We start from the raw sequence: 18,753 nt of genomic DNA, 5'->3' as shown, positions 1-18,753 counted from the left end.
ACTTTGGGAGGCTGCGGTGGGTGGATCACGAGGTCAGGAGTTCAAGAACAGCCTGGCCACCGGGCACGGTAGCTCACGCCTGTAATCCCAGCACTTTGGGAGGCCGAGGAGGGCGGATCACAAGGTCAGGAGATCGAGACCATCCTGGCTAACACGGTGAAACCCCGTCTCTACTAAAAATACAAAAAATGAACCGGGCGTGGTGGCGGGTGCCTGTAGTCCCAGCTACTCGGGAGGCTGAGGCAGGAGAATGGCGTGAACCCAGGAGGCGGAGCTTGCAGGGAGCGGAGATAGCATCACTGCATTCCAGCCTGGGCTACGGAGTGAGACTGTCTCAAAAAAAAAAACCTGGCCAAAATGGTGAAACCCCATCTCTACTAAAAATACAAAAAAATTAGCTGGGCATGGTGGTGGGCACCTATAATCCCAGCTACTCAGGAGGCTGAGGCAGAGAATTGCTTAAATTCGGGAGGCGGAGGTTGCAGTGAGCCGAGATTGTGCCATTGCACTCCAGCCTGGGCGACAGAGCAAGACTGTCAAAAAAAAGAACTCTGCTTTCAGAAACCTGGGAATTCTGCTTTGCTTGGTTATTTAGCCTATGGCCTTCAGTAAGTTTCTGAACCTCTCAGCTTCAGTATTGATCTGTTAACTTGGAAGTAATAATAGTAACCACCTAACTAAGAATTGTTATGAAGATTAAAGGAGGTCATCTGGTAAATGGGATAGAGAAAAATGATGTCTGTAAACCACTTGGCACATAACAGTATTCCTATGGCCTCCCGTCTAGTGCCTTTTCTATCATGTTAGGATGACTGGGAAGGTTTGGGGTTTTAGGGATCCCTCATTCATGGGCATCCTTTTTCCCTTGGGCTCAGTGAGATTCCTGATTTTCTTCTCCTCTCTTACTTAGGATCCCAAGTATCCTGTAGAGAACTTGCTAAACCCAGATAGTCCAAGGAGACCTTGGCTCAGCTGCCCTCAGGACAAGAGTGGGCAATTGAAAGTAGAACTACAGCTGGAGAGGGCAGTGCCCATTGGCTACATTGATGTGGGTGAGTTCTCTGTGGCCTAGGAACCTTGAGGAAGAACACAGGAATGATAGTCCCCTCTAACTACTCCACTAACATGTCTCAGTTCATTCTGGCTGAGTAGCCTTTATGGAATAAGTTTTACCTGGGTGTCAAAGGGAAAGGTGGCCCTTGCCCTTGGAGCAGATCTGTGTGGAGAACTCCAAGGGCTCGATTCACATAGAATACAATGTGAATGGCACTCTTCAAATTATGCAACATAACTACCATGCTTTGATCTTAGTGGTCTGGGTAAAACCTTAGGACACTGACGTAATTATAAATCCCGGCCAGGCACAATGGCTCATGCCTGTAATCCCAACACTTTGGGAGGACAAGGCGGGAGGATCCCTTGAGCCCAGGAGTGTGAGATCAGCCTGGGCAACATGGCAAAATCCTGTCTCTACCAAAAATACAAAAATTAGCCGGGTGTGGCGGTGCACACCTGTAGTCCCAGTTACATGAGAGGCTGAGGTGGGAGGATCACCTGAGCCCGGGAGGTCGAGGCTGAGTTGGGAGGATCACCTGAGCCCAGGAGGTCTAGGCTGAGTTGGGAGGATCACCTGAGCCCAGGAGGTCGAGGCTGCAGTGAGCTGTGATAACGCCACTGCACTCCAGCCTGGGCAACAGTGAGACCCTGTCTCACAAAAAATAAAAATAAATCCCAACAAATAGAACCTGCATACACCTGTAAATATCCGTGTCAGGAGGATGCTGGAGAGATGAACTGTGCAAGGATAATCCAAGAAGGCTGAATAGGAGTTTATGGATTGAGAAGATTGATCTTAGAATTCTCTGGAATCTAGAACTGTCCAGTCCACTGGTCTCAGTTTTGTCAGGCTCCCTAGCAAGGAATTAAGAGAGACAGAATTTAGCACTCTCCACCAGGGCCAGAGGACAGAGAAGCAACAAGTCTCTTTAATCAGGGGAAGGTTTCTGGCTGAGAGGAACATGGTGAATGTGTGACACTGGTATTTAGTGGACTGGAGTCTCATTCCACTTCAGTTACTGGCTCCCTGTGGGACTCCATATATCACTGAACCTTTCTGGCTTTCAGCTAGCTGTAAAGTAGAGGAGTGTCCTCCTTCCACCATATTCCTTTGTCTGCAGTCATCTCATCCCTCTTATCCTTCTCTCAACCTTTTGTCCCCAGGTAACTGTGGCTGTGCGTTCCTGCAAATTGATGTGGGCCGTTCTTCCTGGCCCCTGGACAGACCTTTCATAACCCTGCTCCCTGCAACCATGCTAATGTCTCTAACTGATTCAAAGCAGGGGAAGAACCGCTCCGGGGTCCGCATGTTTAAAGATGGTAAAGAGGGCAAAAGCAGAAAAGACGGGGGTGGTCTTTATGAGAAACAGAGATGCAATACTAAAGAGGACTGTGAGTGCTATTAGGTGTAGACTGTGGGAGGGAGCCTGTGCAGGGGTTTAATTATATCTGTTGGGGGCAAAAGGTGGTTAAGGAATGGTGTGCTTGTGTGTGAGATTTGTGTGGTGAGGATGCGTGCTAGTTGGGGAGATGGAGATTTATGAACTATTTATATTTATACATAACTTGTGGTTCAGTAGGGCCCAATATATAGAACACACACACTTATTGATTAATATATTTTTGTGGCCAGGCATGGTGGCTCATGCCTGTAATCCCAGCACTTTGGGAGACCGGGGCAAGTGGATCATCTGAGGTCAGGAGTTTGAGACCAGCCTGGCCAACATGGTGAAATCTCATCTCTACTAAAAATACAAAAATTGGCCCGGCACAGTGGTGAGCGCCTTTAATCCCAGCTACTGGGGAGGCTGAGGCGGCAGAATTGCTTGAACCTGGGAGGTAGAGGTTGCAGTGAGCCAAGATTGCGCCATTGCACTCCAGCCTGGGTGACAAGAGTGAAACTCTGTCTCAAATAATAATAATAATAATATGTTTTTGTGGGTATAAGTGTAGATGTAGGATAGATGTTTATGTAAGTGATAGAAGGCTACATAGTGGTTATAGTTGTGTAGCATATAATGTTTACTGAATTTATACAAATCTCTGTTCACTAAGGCACTACAGAAAAAAACATAAGATCTGATTCCTAGCCTCTAGGATGTACAATCTCATAAGGATTTGTCTGTTTTTAAGTTGGAAGTATTTGTAATGTTGTAAAGGAAGAGTGACATTGGAGGGGCATATGATTTGGAGAAGGTGAGGTACTGACTGGACAGTGTTAGGAACTAAAGATATGGAGGGTTTGTGATATCGGAATGTGATACTGTGAGCATGTAGAGCACGTGGTGGTGTGAGGGAGGTTGAGGTCTTATGATCCAGGAAGGGCCAATATATATCTCAGGTAATCCACTGGGCCCTTACTCTGCAGGTAACTTCTTAAAATGAGACATTGATGAGGTCCCTGGAGAGGTACAGAATTCATGCTGAGAATAGTGTGGAACTGTGACAGAGGAGTGATGAGAAGGCAAGGGACTGAATATGAGAAGGCCCTGACTGGCCTGCTTGGCATTACCATACCCTGAACACCCAAGCCTAAGGGGACATTTACTGAAGACCTTGTTCTTCTTTTGTTGGAAGTTACTCTCTATAGCTCTTTTCCTTAGTATTGACCTTTTCTTCCTCTTTCTCTCCCATTTATGCATTTCCATTCCCCCCTGATTTTGTTTCTCTTTTTTCCTTGAGTTGATTTCCTGGCTCCAGCCTCAGGAGAGTTATGGGATCGACTTCGCCTGACCTGCTCCCAACCTTTCACGCGTCATCAGTCCTTTGGCCTGGCCTTTCTACGGGTGCGTTCTTCTCTGGACTCCTTAGATGACTCTGTGGTGGGTCCCTCAGCCCTTGTGAGCTCTGTGCTGAACAAGGTATGTATGATGGTGGAGTGAGGATTTAATGTTTTCCCTTCCTTTTCAGGTTTCTGGTTAAGAAACTGATGCTTGTTTGAGACATAGACACACACACACACGTACATACACACACACACAAATATAAGTATCAATGGGCTTGATACCCTTTCTTACAGGTAGGTGTGAACTCCTCTCCTTCTCTCTCTCTCACACGTGGAATATGCAAGTGAGTGAGCCTTGGATACAGTATACACAAAGCTTTTGGTCTATTTGCTCTTTAGCCATAAATTATTCTTGGATCCAAACTTAACTTCATACTTTATTTCTAAGTTATTGGGTGACTGTAGCTTTTATTAGACTTTTCCTTTGAGCACTGTAAGTCCCAAAGCTCCTGTGTAGTCTGTCTGTCATTATTCCCTTACAAAGTTATATCTTTACATGTGTGCTCTACAGTTTCATTTGTTCCCCTGCTTTTCTCCCTGTACAACACATATATACAGGCATACCTTGGAGATGTTCCAGGTTTGGTTCCAGATCATGACAATAAATAAAGCAAGTCACACACATTTTTTGGTTTTTCAGTGTATGTAAGCCAACAATTATCTGAACCTTCAGCGAGTCATAATCTTTTTTTTTTTTTTTTTTGGGACAGAGTCTCGCACTGTTGCCCAGGCTGGAGTGCAGTGGGGCGATCTCGGCTCACTGCAAGCTCCGCCTCCCAGGTTCTCGCCATTCTCCTGCCTCAGCCTCCCGAATAGCTGGGACTACAGGTGCCTGCCACCACGCCCAGCTAATTTTTTGTATTTTTAGTAGAGACAGGGTTTCACCGTGTTAGCCACGGTGGTCTCGATCTCCTGACCTCGTGATCCTCCCGTCTCGGCCTCCCAAAGTGCTGGGATTACAGGCGTGAGCCACCGTGCCCGGCCAGCGAGTTGTAATCTTTTTGCTAGTGGAGAATCTTGCCTCAGTGTTGATAGCTGCTGACAGATCAGGGTGGTTATTGCTGAAGGTTGGGCTGGCTGTGGCAATTTTGTAAAATAAGACAATTAAGTTTGCCACATCAATCTACTCTTCCTTTCATGAAAGAGTTCTCTGTAGCATGTGATGCTGTTTGATAGCATTTTAACCACAGTACAACTTCTTTCAAAATTTGAGTCAATTCTCCCAAACCCAGCCATTGCTTTATCAACTAAGTTTATGTCACAGTCTAAATCTTTTTTTATCATTTCAATAATGTTTGCAGCATCTTCACCAGGAGTAGATTTCATCTCAAGAAACCACTTTGCTCATCTATAAGAAGTAACTCCTCATCTGTTCAGGTTTTATCTTGAGATTGCAGTAATTCTGTCACATCCTCATGTTCCATTTCTATTTCTAGTTCTCTTACTATTTCTTTTTTTTTTCTGAGACAAAGTCTCTCTCTGTCACCCAGTGCTGGAGTGCAATGGTATGATCTCGGCTCACTGCAACCTCTGCCTCCTGGGTTCAAGTAATTCTCTCACCTCAGCCTCCCGAGTAGCTGGGATTACAGACACGCAGCACCACACCTGGCTAATTTTTTGTATTTTAGTAGAGATGGGGTTTCACCATGTTGACCAGGCTGGTTTCAAACTCACTTGGCCTCAAGTGATCCGCCCACCTCAGCCATCCAAAGTTCTGGGATTACAGGCATGAGCCACCACGCCCGGCCTAGTTCTCATACTATTTCTGTCGCATCTGCAGTTAATTTCCTCCACTGAAGTCTTGAAAGCCCACCAGGAGGGTTGGAATCAACTTCTTCCAAATTCATGTTAATGTTGATATTGTGACCTCCTCCCATGAATCACCAGTATTCTTAATGGTATCCAAGATGGTAAATTATTTCCAGAAGGTTTTAATTTACTTTCCTAGATCCATCAGAGGAATCGCTATCTATATAGCAGCTATAGCCTTACAGAATTTATTTCTTAAATAGCAATGCTTGAAAGTTGAATTACTCCTTGATCCGTGGGCTGCAAAATGGATGTTACGTTAGTAGTCATGAAAACAACATTAAGCTCCTTGTACAACTCCATCAGAGCTCTTGGTTTAGGTGCATTACCAGTGAGCAGAAATGTTTTGAAAAGGAATCTTTCTTTCTGAGTATTAGGTTTCAACTGTGGGTTTAAAATATTCAGGAAACCATGCTGTAAACTGATGTGCTGTCATCTAGGCTTTGCTGTTCCATTTATAGAGCACAGGCAGAGTAGATTCAGCATAATTCTCAAGGGCCCTAGGATTTTTTAAGTGGTAAATGAGCATTGGCTTCAACTTTAAGTCACCAGCTACATTAGCCCTAACGAGAGAGTTAGCTTGTCCTTTGAAGCCAGGCGTTGACTTCTCTAGCTATGAAAGTCCTAGATGGCATCTTCTTTCTTTTTTTTCTTTTGAGGTGGAGTCTTGCTCTGTCACCCAGGCTGGAGTGCAGTGGCGTGATCTTGGCTCACCACAACCTCCGCCTCCCAGGTTCAAACAATTCTCCTGCCTCAGCCTCCCGAGTAGCTGGGACTATAGGCGCACACCACCACACCCGGCTAATTTTTGTATTAGTAGTAGAGATGGGGTTTCAACATATTGGCCAGGCTGGTCTCGATCTTCTGACCTTGTGATCCGCCAGCCTCGGCCTTCCAAAGTGCTGGGATTACAGGCATGAGCCACCGTGCCTGCCTGGCATCTTCTTTCAATAGAAGGCAGTTTCATCTACATTGAAAATCTGTTGTTAGTGTAGCCACCTTCATCAGTGATCTTAGCTAGATCTTCTGGGTAACCTGCTGTAGCTTCTCCATCAGTACTTGCTGCTGCTTCTTGTACTTTAATGTTAAGGAGATGGATTTTTTTCCTTAAACTTCATTAACCAACCTCTGCTAGCTTCAGACTTCTCTTCTGCAGCTTCTTCACCTCTCTCAGCCTTCATAGAATTGAAGAGGGTTAGGGCCTTGCTCTGGGTTAGGCTTTGGATAAGTGTGTATCATGGCTGATTTGATCTGTCCATACTGTTAAAACTTTCTCCATGTCAGCAATAAGGCTGTTTTGCTTTCTTATCATTCATGTGTTCACTAGAGTAGCCACTTTTAGTTTTCTTCAATAATTTTTCAGCTGGATGCGGTGGCTCACGCCTGTAATCCTAGCACTGTGTGAGGCCAAGGCAGGCGGATCCCTTGAGCTCAGGAGTTCAAGATTAGCCTGGGCAACATGGCAAAACCCCATCTCTACATAAAATACAAAAATTGGCTGGGGCCGGTGGCTCATGCCTGTAATCCTAGCACTTTGGGAGGCCGAGGCAGGTGGATTGCCTGAGCTCAGGAGTTCGAGATCAGTCTGGGCAATATGGTGAAACCCCGTGTCTACTAAAATACAAAAAATTAGCCGAGTTTGGCAGCATACACCTGTTGTCCCAGCTACTTTTTACTTTCTACTTTTTAGTAAGAAAGGCATGGCAAAGGCTAAGGTAGGCTGAAAGCTAGGCCTCCTGTGGCAGACAGTTAGCCAAGTGGTAAATGCAAAGAAAAAATTCTTTTTTTTTTTGAGACAGGGTCTCACTGTCACCCAGGCCGGAGTATAGTGGTGCAATCTGTACTGAGGCTGAGGCAAGAGAATTGCTTGAACCCGGGAGGCAGAGGTTGCAGTAAGCCAAGATCGCGCCACTGCACTCCAGCTTGAGCGACAGAGCAAGACTCTGTCTCAAAAAAAAAAAATTGGCCAGGCACGGTGGGTCACGCCTGTAATCCCAGCACTTTGGGAGGCCGAGGTGGGTGGATCACGAGGTCAGGAGATCGAGACCATCCTGGCTGACATGGTGAAACCCGGTCTCTACTAAAAGTACAAAAAATTAGCCAGGCGTGGTGGTGGGCACCTGTAGTCACAGCTACTCGGGAGGCTGAGGCCGGAGAATGGTGTGAACCCAGGAGGCGGAGCTTGCAGTGAGCCGAGATGGCACCACTGCACTCCAGCCTGGGCGACAGTGCAAGACTCTGTCTCAAAAAAATTAAAAAATAAAAAATAAAAAAAAATTACCTGGGCGTCGTGGCACGTGCCTGTAGTCCCAGCTACTTGGGAGGCCAAGGTGGGAGGATCACTTGAGCCTGGGAGGCGGAGGTTTCAGTGAGCTGAGATTGCACCACTGTACTCCAGCCTGGGTGACAGTGAGACCCTATCTCAAAAAAAAAAGAATTTTTTCTTTGCATTTACCACTTGGCTAACTGTTTGCCACAGGAGGCCTAGCTTTCAGCCTGCCTTAGCCTTTGCTATGCCTTTCTTACTAAAGTAGTCGTCTCATCCCTCTTATCCTTCTCTCTGTGGCTGTGCTTTCCTGCAGATTGATGTGGGCCATTCTTCCTGGCCCCAGACAGACCTTTCGTCACCCTGCTCCCTGCAACCACAAAGTGAGAGACATGTCACTCTTCATTTGAATACTTAGAGGCCATTGTAGGGTTATTAAATGGTCTAATTTTGATGCTGTAGTATCTCAGGGAGTCGGGAAGCCTGAAGAAAGGGAGAGAGACGGGGCAATGACCAGTCAGTGGAGCACACATACAACGTTTATCAATTAAGTTTGCTATCTTAGGTTAGGCACAGTGTCTCATACCTGTAAGGCTGAGATGGGAGAATCACTTGAGGTCAGGTGTCTAAAAAAAAGACCTTGTCTCTAGAAAAAAAAAAAAAAAATTAAACAGGCATGGTGGCACACATCTGTAGTCCCAGCTACTTGGGACTGAGGCAGGAGGATCGCCTGAGCCTAGGAGTTTGAGGCTGCAGTGAGCTATGATTAGTGCAGCTGCATTCCTGCCTGGGTGACAGCAATACTCTGTCTCAAAAACAAAAAAAGTTTACCATCTTATGTGAGCACAATTCGTGGCACCCCCAAAACAGTTACAATAGTAACATTAAAGATCACTGATCACAGATCACCGTAACAGATGCAATAATAATGAGAAGGTTTGAAATGTGAGAATTACCAAAATGTGATGCAGCAACACGAAGTGAGCACATACTGTTGGCAAAATGGTGCTGATAGACTTGCAGCGTTGTCACAAACCTTCCTTTTTTTTTAAGCACACAGTATCTATGAAGCACAATAAAATGAAGTACGCCTGTACACCTAAGATAAGATATATGGATTTCTAGCCCTGAGGTTATATCAATTTACTTCGATTTGCTCAGCCAGGCTTCTAGTTTTTTTCTTAAGGCTATTCTGACTCCTCTCCTCTTGCTTTCTTGTTACACTTGTTTATCTTTCTAAGCCAGTACCCTCCACATCATATTTCATTCATAAAAAAATGAGTGTTTTATCATACAAAGCTAGAGTCATGGAATTTTAGAGATCATCCAGCCCCCCACCATCTCATTTTCCATCTCAGATAGGAAAACTTCTATATGTTCAAAGTCAAACAGCAAATAAGAACAGCATAAGGACTAGGTCTCCTGTCACTACACTCTGCCTACACTACACACTCTGCCTCTTGTGCACACTATACATTTCTTAGAAGTTTCAAACCTTTCACAACCGAAAGAATCCCAGTTCACATGAGTGAACTTCACAAGAGTCACTCCTTTTGAGATTCCTGAGAAAAGAGAGGCAGCACTGGGAAGAGAAAGTGAAGTTAGAACAGAAAGAACAAGAGTAGATCCTTTTGTCGTGTGGTTTTAGGAGAGATCCAGGGAGTTAAGACAAAGTCAAGTTTGGTCTGAGACTATTCTTCCATTGTGGAAAGGGCTAAAAAATGTAAAAGGACCGATGGTGGCAGTTCAGTGTGCCCTACCAGGTTCCACTGTTGCAGTGCTAGGAGCTGACATGACTGGAGCTCGATCTCTGTGATCCTGCCTAGTCAATAAAATGAAGCTCCGTGAGATTAGGAACCTGTCTGTCTTGTTCTGTAATGCGTTCCTGGCACCTAGAACATTGCCCAGAGCAAAGTAGCCTTTTAGTGTAAATGTTCATTATATAAGTGACCTTTTAAAGGGGAGTTGTAGATAGAGTCACCATAAAACTTATCATCCAAAACAGGACACTTTAAGGGCAAAGGAGAGTGCTATTAATAATTACACCAAGGCCAGGCACAGTGGCTCATGCCTTTAATTCTAGCACTTGCGGAGACCAAAGTGGGAGGATCATTTGAGTCCAGAAATTCAGGACCAGCCTGGGCAACATAGCGAGAGGCTGTCTCCACAAAAAATTTATTATTATTATTATTATTATTTGTTTTTTTGTTTTTTGTTTTTTTTTTTGAGATGGCGTCTCACTCTGTTGCCCAGGCTAGAGTGCAGTGGCGCGATCTTGGCTCACTGCAAGCTCCTCTTTCCGGGTTTACGCCATTCTCCTGTGTTAGCCTCCCCAGCAGCTGGGACTACAGGCACATGCCGCCACGCCCGGCTAATTTTTTGTATTTTTAGTAGAGACGGGGTTTCACCGTGTTAGCTAGGATGGTCTCCATGTCCTGACCTTGTGATCTTCCCACCTCGGCCTCCCAAAGTGCTGGGATTACAGGCGTGAGCCACCGTGCCCAGCCAAAAAATTTATTATTTATTATTTATTTATTTATGAGACAAGGGCTTGCTCTGTCATCCAGGCTAGAGTGCAGTGGTGTGATCACTCACTACAACCTCTACCTCCTGGGTTCAAACGATCCTCCTGCCTCAACCTCTCAGTGGCTGGAACTACAAGTGCATACTACCAGACCCAAATAATTGTCTTTTTTTTTTAGACAAAGTCTCGCTCTGTCGCCCAGGCTAGAGCACAGTGGCACAATCTCGGCTCACTGCAACCTCCCACCTCTGTTTTATATAGAGACCAAGGTCTCACTATGTTGCCCAGGCTGGTCTCAAACTCCTGGGCTCAAGCAGACCTCTTGTCTCAGCCTCCCAATGTGCTGGGATTACAGGCGTGTACCACTACACCCAGCCTCTACAAAAAATTTAAAAATTAGGTGCAGTAACTCATGCCTGTAATCCCAACACTTTGGGAGTCCAAGGCGAATGGATCGCTTGAGCCCAGGAGTTTGTTTTTTTTTTTGTTTTTTTTTTTTTTTCTTTTATTATTATTATTATTATTATTATTATTATACTTTAGGTTTTATGGTACATGTGCGCAATGTGCAGGTAAGTTACATATGTATACATGTGCCATGCTGGTGCGCTGCACCCACCAACCCGTCATCTAGCATTAGGTATATCTCCCAATGCTATCCCTCCCCCCTCCCCCCACCCCACAACAGTCCCCAGAGTGTGATGTTCCCCTTCCTGTGTCCATGTGTTCTCATTGTTCAATTCCCACCTATGAGTGAGAATATGCGGTGTTTGGTTTTTTGTTCTTGCGATAGTTTACTGAGAATGATGAACTATAAATCATGCTGCTATAAAGACACATGCACACGTATGTTTATTGCGGCATTATTCACAATAGCAAAGACTTGGAACCAACCCAAATGTCCAACAATGATAGACTGGATTAAGAAAATGTGGCACATCTACAGCATGGAATACTATGCAGCCATAAAAAATGATGAGTTCACGTCCTTTGTAGGGACATGGATGAAATTGAGCCCAGGAGTTTGAGACCAGACTGGGCAACATGGCAAAACCCCATCTCTATAAAAAATAACAAATTAGGCACGGTGGTGTACGCCTGTAGTCCCAGCTACTCAGGAGGCTGAGGTGGTAGGATCCCTTGAGCCTGGGAGTTCAAGGCTTCAGTGAACTGTGATTGTGCCATTGCACTCCAGCCTAGGCAACAGAACTAGATCCTGTCTGAAGAAAGAAAAAAAAAAATTATCCAGGCATGGTGGCCCGTGCCTGTCATCCTAGATACTTAGGAGGCTGAGGTAGGAGGATCACTTGAGCCCAGGAGATCGAGGTTGCAGTGAGCTGTGATCATACCACTACACTCCAGCCTGAGTGACAGAGTGAGGCCCTGTCTCAAAAAATAATAATTATTATTATTATTGTACCGAGACAACAGATAGGGCTGTTCCAGGCAAACCAGTACCTATGTTCACCCCAGTTTTAGGATAAATAAAAGTTTCTCAGAGTTCTTTTGCATTTTGGCCATCTACATTACTCTGCACTTCTAGGACCATGGTGGGATGGAGGTCAAAGGGAGACAGCAACTGCAGAGTCTTGTCAGAAGGGCATTGAACATCAACTGCAGGGTGAAACCTACATGCAGGTACTTCATGAAACTGTAGTGAAGGAATGTCCTGAAACATTTCAGCAAGAGACAGATGGTACATGTAAGCTGGGATTACAGATGGATGGCACTCAGTTTTATAATTTAGGATGCCTAAAATGTCATAGACTTTTTTTCTAATGAGTCATTCTAATTGGTATGTTATAGTGAAAGCAAAACAGGGCTTTTAACTCTGTGAAATGGGGTTATTATGATCACCAGTTTTCTAGTAAGAAAAGCACAGAGAAATTTAGTGGGGTGACCCAGGTCACACTGCCAAATAAGTCTTGGAGTGGATTTGAACCTAGGCCACTTGATTCCAACTAACCTTTGCTCAGAAGCTAATAATGAATCATTTCCTAATAATTAATTTCCTGATAATCTCGCTTAGAGTTAAGGTTAAAATAAACTATCTCTACACACCTATCTAGTTACCCTTTCTAGTAGCATTCACTGTAACATTCATGAGACAAGGTAAAGAAAAATGAAAAACCTGGAAAATTAAAGAAAAGATTTCAGGATTATTGCTAGGTCCAAGAAAAGATTGTAATGGTAATTAGAAAATATTAAAGAGCTAATGAGAATAAAAATACTACTCAAGCTTGTAGAATGAAGCCAAAGTCATGCTTTACAAGAAAGACATTTACCTTTAAAGTAACCTGTGATAGAAGAATCAGAGTTGAAAATTAAAGACAAAAATTTTTTAAGGTAAGGGGAAAAAGGAAATTTCAATAAATAAAAAAGGAAAAAGGAATTAGGGGGCCGGGTACAGTAGCTCACGCCTGTAATCCCAGCACTTTGGGAGGCCTAGGCAGGCAGATGACTTGAGGCTGGGAGTTCAAGACCAGCCTGGCCAACATAGCAAAACCCTGTCTCTACTGAAAATACAAAAATTCGCTGGCTGTGGTGGTGCACGCCTGTAATCCTAGCTACTCAGGAGGCTGAGGCACGAGAATCGCTTGAACCTGAGAGGCGGAGGTTGTAGTGAGCTGAGATCATGCCACTGCACTCCATCCTAGATGGCAGAGTGTGACTGTGTCTCAAAAAAAAAAAAAAAAAGAATTAGGGGCCAGGTGCAATAGCACGTGCCTGTAATCTCAGTGGTTTGGGAGGCCGAGGAGGGACGATCGCTTGAGCCCAAGAGTTTGAGACCAGCCTGTGCAACATAGTGAGACCTTGTCTCTATAAAAAATTGTTTTTAATTAGCTGGGCATGGTGGTGTGAGCCTGTGGTCCCAGCTGCTCAAGAGGCTGAGGTGAGAGGATTGCTTGAGCCCCAGAGTTCAAGGCCACAGTGAGCCATGATCCTGCCACTGCATCCCAGCCTGGGTAGAGCAAGACCCCATTTTTTTTTCTTCTTTTTATTTGAGACAGAGTCTCACTCTGGTCACCTGGCTGGAGTACAGTGGTGCAGTCACAGCTCACTGCAGCCTTGGCTTCTGAAGCCCAAGCAGTCCTCCCACCTCAGCACCTCAGCCTCCCAAGTAGCTAGGACCACAGACATGCACTACCATGCCTGGCAAATTTTTTTGTTTTTGTATAGACAGGGTCTCACTATGTTGCTCAGGCTGGTCTCAAACTCCTGGGCTCTAGCAATCCTCCCGCCTTGGCCTCCTAAAGTGCTGAAATTACAGCCACAAATCACTGTACCCAGGGTGAGACCCCCATCTCTTTTTTAAAAAGTAGGGGTATAATCACAGATAAATTGAATTTTGACAAAGAATTAAGAAGCCAGCATACTACGATATAAATAAAATCTCTATGCAGAAATTATCTTGGGAGATTATTGCACATAGACATTTCTGGAGCAAGGAGGTTATAAAATGCCTGTGATAGTTAGATATGGTGGCTAATGCTCTCTCTATGCACGATATCTATATGCATATATACACACACACCTCTTTGTAGATGGCTAGAAACTGTGGCTAAAACTGGTAGGTTTTTACTTGCAAGTTAACAAAATTGTTCACAAAATAAATCATACTAAAAACTTAACAATGTTATTCGATAATATTTAGAAGGAAATAATGAAATAAATGTCCCCAAAAAGTTCAGTCATTTAAGAGTAGTTCGATAGTTTCAGTAGGCCCTGGCACTAGGTAGCAGTGTCCCCTGGTGGTGAATCTTGGTATTTCATATCTCCATTTTTTTTCCTCAGGGTTCTTCTGATGCTGAGGAGTCTGGTCCTAGCCCCTGGCTAGCTAATCCTTCCATCCGGAGGACATTCTTCCCACATCCCCATACGTATGTACCTGACAGAGTGGAAGTCTCCCAGCCACCTCAGATCTTTCTCCTGGAAAAGAAATGCTATCAAATCACTGACAAGCACACAAGACCAGACTGGGTTCACCAAATTAATCACATACTCTAGGCCTAACCCTATCTGTATATTAAACTAGCTTTCTTGCTTAGATGCCATTGACTTGAGTGAGCAGAATAAGATCTATATTTCAAGTGGAACCAAGTACTCTCTGTTTCCCCGCAGGGACACCAAGGAAATTTCAGAGCTCAGGAATATCCTAACACAGCTGCAGCCAGGGACTCTGGGGCGTTCAGCCCACATGGTGCTTTCTGCTGCCCGCAGGGTGCCTCCAGTCAGTGTGGCAAGCCCAAAGAACAACCATGCAGAACCAGGTTCCAGTCATCCAGACAGGGCAGGTGAGTCCACATGACCTGTTCCTTCCTGTCCCTAGCAATGCCCTTCCTCCCTGAATCTACCATTGCTCTGCAGGGATGGCTCACAAGTGGGACTTCATGTGGTAGAAAAGATAATTGTTGGTGTCTTGTTACCAGAAGACAAATCAAATATTGTACGCTAATTGAAAAAGCACTGGCCTACGAATCAGGAATCCTTATCTCTTTGGGCCTCAGCTGTCTACCACATAAGGAAAGACGTAGTTTATTATTTTAAGAAAAAGAGACTAGAAGGGAACTCATAATTTTTGGGCACCTACTATAGGCTGGGCCCTGGAGCTATGAAAGCACTTTAAAATATATTAAATGCTGTACAAAGTGTTTCATAAATTCAGAATAACCAGACAAATGGAGGTTGATGGTTTTTATTATCACTCATTTGATGGATATTTATTAAACATCGTTTGTGCCAGGCTCTGTGCTAGGGATACCGCAGTAAATAGCAATGCTCCTTCCCTAGTGGAGAAACACATGTCAGTGTCACACAAATAAATTTAAATCTTCAAACTGTGATGAGTACTGTCAAGGAAAAGCATAATTGGATGACTAGATTTAAATTAAGAGAATCCAGGAAAAGTGCCTCATAGGAATTAGCATTTCATCTAAGACTTGAAGAGTGAGAAAGGCACACTCTGCCTCCAGGCAAAGAGGGTAGAAAGAATATTCTTAGAAGAAGGAACATTACATGTGAAGACTGTTTTGTTAAAGAGCTATATTTAATGAGCATTCTAATACAGAGCCCAGAGCAGAGGAGCAAAACTCTGAGAATGACGTGGGCAGGATGAAAAGAAGGAAAGTGCAGCACCAAAGGTAAGCAGATCAATATGTAAGACCCAAATCACCTCCCCAAACCTTATTGCCCTTTTGCAGCTGTCTTTCCCCCCAATCTTGTTTCATTAAGGTTAGAGAGTATCCTTGTGTCTGGGTTTAACCTGCGGGTCTAGACCTAAGGGCAGTGAAGAAAAGATATCCTTGTCCACATGTTGTCAGGTTTGGAACTAGGCAAACAGGCAGTCCTGTAGTGAACCAGAATCTGAAGATGAGTGTGCTGTATTTCATGGGCTTCATCAAAATCTAAATCTTTGGCTGGGCACGGTGGCTCATGCCTGTAATCCCAGTACTTTGGAAGGCCGAGGTGGGCAGATCACCTGAGGTCAGGAGTTCAAGACCAGCCTGGCCAACACGGCGAAACCTTGTCTCTACTAAAAATACAAAAATTAGTTGAGTGTGGTGGCACGCACCTGTAATCCCAGCTACTGGGGAGGCTGAGGCAGGAGAATCACTTGAACCCAGGAGGTGGAGGTTGCAATGAGCCAAGATCACGCCATTGCACTCCAGCCTGGGCAACAAGAGTGAAACTCTGTCTCAAAAAAAAAAAAAAAAATCTAAATTTTTTCTGCTTCAAAGGACACTGTCAAGAAAGTAAAAGACAACCCATAGAATATGGAAGAAAGTATTTGCATATCATATATTCAGTAAGGCTCTTTTATCTAAAATACATAAAGAACCTTTACAAGTCAACAATAGAGAGATATCCTAATTTTTAGAATGGACAAAGAATCTGAATAGAATTTTCTCCAAAGAAGATATATAAATGGCTATTAAGCACATAGAAGATGCTCAACATCATTAGCCATCAGAGAAATGCCAATCAAAACCCACAATGATTATTTCACACCTACTAGGATGGCTGTAATAAAAAAGATGGATAGTAACAAGTGTTGGCAAAGATATGGAGAAATTGGAACTCTCATACATATTGCCAGTGGGAATGTAAAATAGTGCAACTGATTGGAAAACAGTTTGGCAGTTTCTCAAAATGTTTATATAGAGTTACCATATGACCTAGCAGTTCAGCTCCTAGGTGTATATGTCCAAAGAATTGACAACAGGTGTTCACACAAAAACTTAACGGGCAAATGTTCAGAGCAGCATTATTCATAATAGCCAAAAAATTGAAACAACCCAAATGTCTATCAGCTGATAAATAAAATGTGGTATAGCTATACTGTGGAATATTACTCAGCCATAAAAAAAGGAGTATAGTACTAATACCTGCTCCAACATGGATGAACCTTGAAACCATACTAAGTGTAAGAAGTCAGTCACAAAAGACCATATATTGATTTCATGTCCAGAATAGGCAATTCCAAACCACTAAAGTAGATTAGCAGTTCCCAGAGTCTGGAATAGGCTATTCCAAACCACTAAAGTAGATTAGCAGTTCCCAGAGTCTGGTTTGGGGTTTCTTTTCTTTTTCTTTTCTTTTTTTTTTTTTTTTTTTTTTTGAGACGGTGTCATGCTCTGTCACCCAGGCTGCCAGGCTGGAGTGCAGTGGCACAATCTCGGCTCACTGCAACCTCCACCTCCTGGTTCAAGCCATTCTCCTGCCTCAGCCACCTAAGTAGCTGGGACTACGGGCGTATGCCACCACACCCAGGTAATTTTTGTGTTTTCAGTAGAGATGGGGTTTTGCCATGTTGGCCGGGGTGGTCTTGAACTCCTGACCTCAGGTGATCCACCTGCCTTGGCCTCCCAAAATTCTGGGATTACAGGCGTGAGGCACTGCGCCCAGCCTGGGTTTGGGGTTTCTTTTGGGGGTAATGAAAATGTTCTAGAATTACATGGTTGTGATTACACAACTCTGTCAATACACGGTTTTGAATTGAATTTATATATATAAACAATTGAATATATATATATATATATATATATATATATTTTTTTTTTTTTTTTTTTGAGACGGAGTTGTGCTTTCTCACCCATTCTGGAGTGCAGTGGCATGATCTCGGCTCACTGCAACCTCAGCCTCCCAGGTTCAAGCTGTTCTGCTGCTGCAGCCTCCCAGGCTGGGTCTACAGGTGTGCATCACCACACCCAGCTAATTTTTGGTTTTTGTTTGTTTGTTTGTTTTTTGAGATGGAGTTTTGCTCTTGTTGCCCAAACTGGAATGCAATGGCACAATCTCAGCTCACCGCAACCTCTGCCTCCTGGGTTCAAGCGATTCTCCTGCCTCAGCCTCTTGAGTAGCTGGGATTACAGGTGCCCGCCACCACACCCAGCTAATTTTTGTATTTTTAGTAGAGACGGGCTTTCTCCATGTTGGTCAGGCTGGTCTCGAACTCCCAACCTCAGGTGATCCGCCTGCCTCGGCCTCCCAAAGTGCTGGGATTACAGGCGTAAGCCACTGCGTCTGGCCTAATTTTTGTATTTTTAGTAGAGACAGGCGAATATTGGCCAGGCTGGTCTCGAACTCCTGACCTCAGATGATCTGCCTGCCTCAGCCTCCCAGAGTGCTGGGATTACAGGCGTGAGCCACCATGCCTGGCCTTGAATTTATATTTTTAAAGAGTGAGTTTTATGGTATGTGTACTATATTTCAATTAAAAAATAATAACCTAAGGGCAGTAATAGAATCTCTGTTCTCAGATGTTCAAAGGTTAAATGTCTTCCCTCAAGTCTGGTATATCAGGTGGGAAAACCAGGACCCCAACCCAGGGTTTCTAGGTCTATATTAACTCTTCTACATTATTTTTGCTCTGATTCCAGGCTCCTTCAGCCCTTATGGCCTCTTACTAATAGCTGGTCTTTAACTGTTCTTTCTCACAGGCCTTTATCCAACTCTAATTCTTGGCCAAACAGGAGGGAGACAACAAGAGCACAGCAAAAAAAACAGCACCGACCCCAGGCCCAAAGCAGTGGTGGCCAGGATAGTGGACAGTGCCCAATTTGTGCAGGTAAGATGCTTGGGCACAGGGAGTTGTTGTATGACAACTAGGCATTCCTTGAGGGAGGAATAGGAGATCTGGGGGTATTGCCAAGAAACATTTGAATTTGGAGTGCCGGCTTCCGTCATCTCTGCAGCTCTCAGGTGTGGAACTGTATTTTTAGTCAAGTGTAATTCAAGACAAGTGTGTACTGAGCACAGTGTGCCAGCTAAGCTGAGGAAGGGACATGGGTCCTGCCCTCAGGAGAAGAATGA

At 44.3% G+C, this 18,753-nt stretch overlaps 1 protein-coding gene across 1 annotated transcript in view; it reads left to right on the top strand.

Moving 5' to 3' along the window:
* XNDC1N (XRCC1 N-terminal domain containing 1, N-terminal like) overlaps positions 1-18,753 on the top strand; it is a 28,298-nt gene that overhangs the window by 8,611 nt on the left and 934 nt on the right. Inside the window, 7 exon segments of the mRNA NM_001374472.1 lie at positions 911-1,052; positions 2,221-2,376; positions 3,739-3,917; positions 14,236-14,321; positions 14,563-14,735; positions 15,509-15,581; positions 18,381-18,508. Of these exon segments, the coding sequence (NP_001361401.1) occupies positions 911-1,052; positions 2,221-2,376; positions 3,739-3,917; positions 14,236-14,321; positions 14,563-14,735; positions 15,509-15,581; positions 18,381-18,508 (937 nt within the window).

This window comes from Pongo abelii, chromosome 9 (genome assembly GCF_028885655.2).
Source record: "Pongo abelii isolate AG06213 chromosome 9, NHGRI_mPonAbe1-v2.0_pri, whole genome shotgun sequence".
Classification (NCBI taxonomy): domain Eukaryota; kingdom Metazoa; phylum Chordata; class Mammalia; order Primates; family Hominidae; genus Pongo; species Pongo abelii.
The sequence above is the reverse complement of the archived record's forward strand: the minus strand, read 5'-3'. Positions and strand labels throughout refer to the sequence as shown.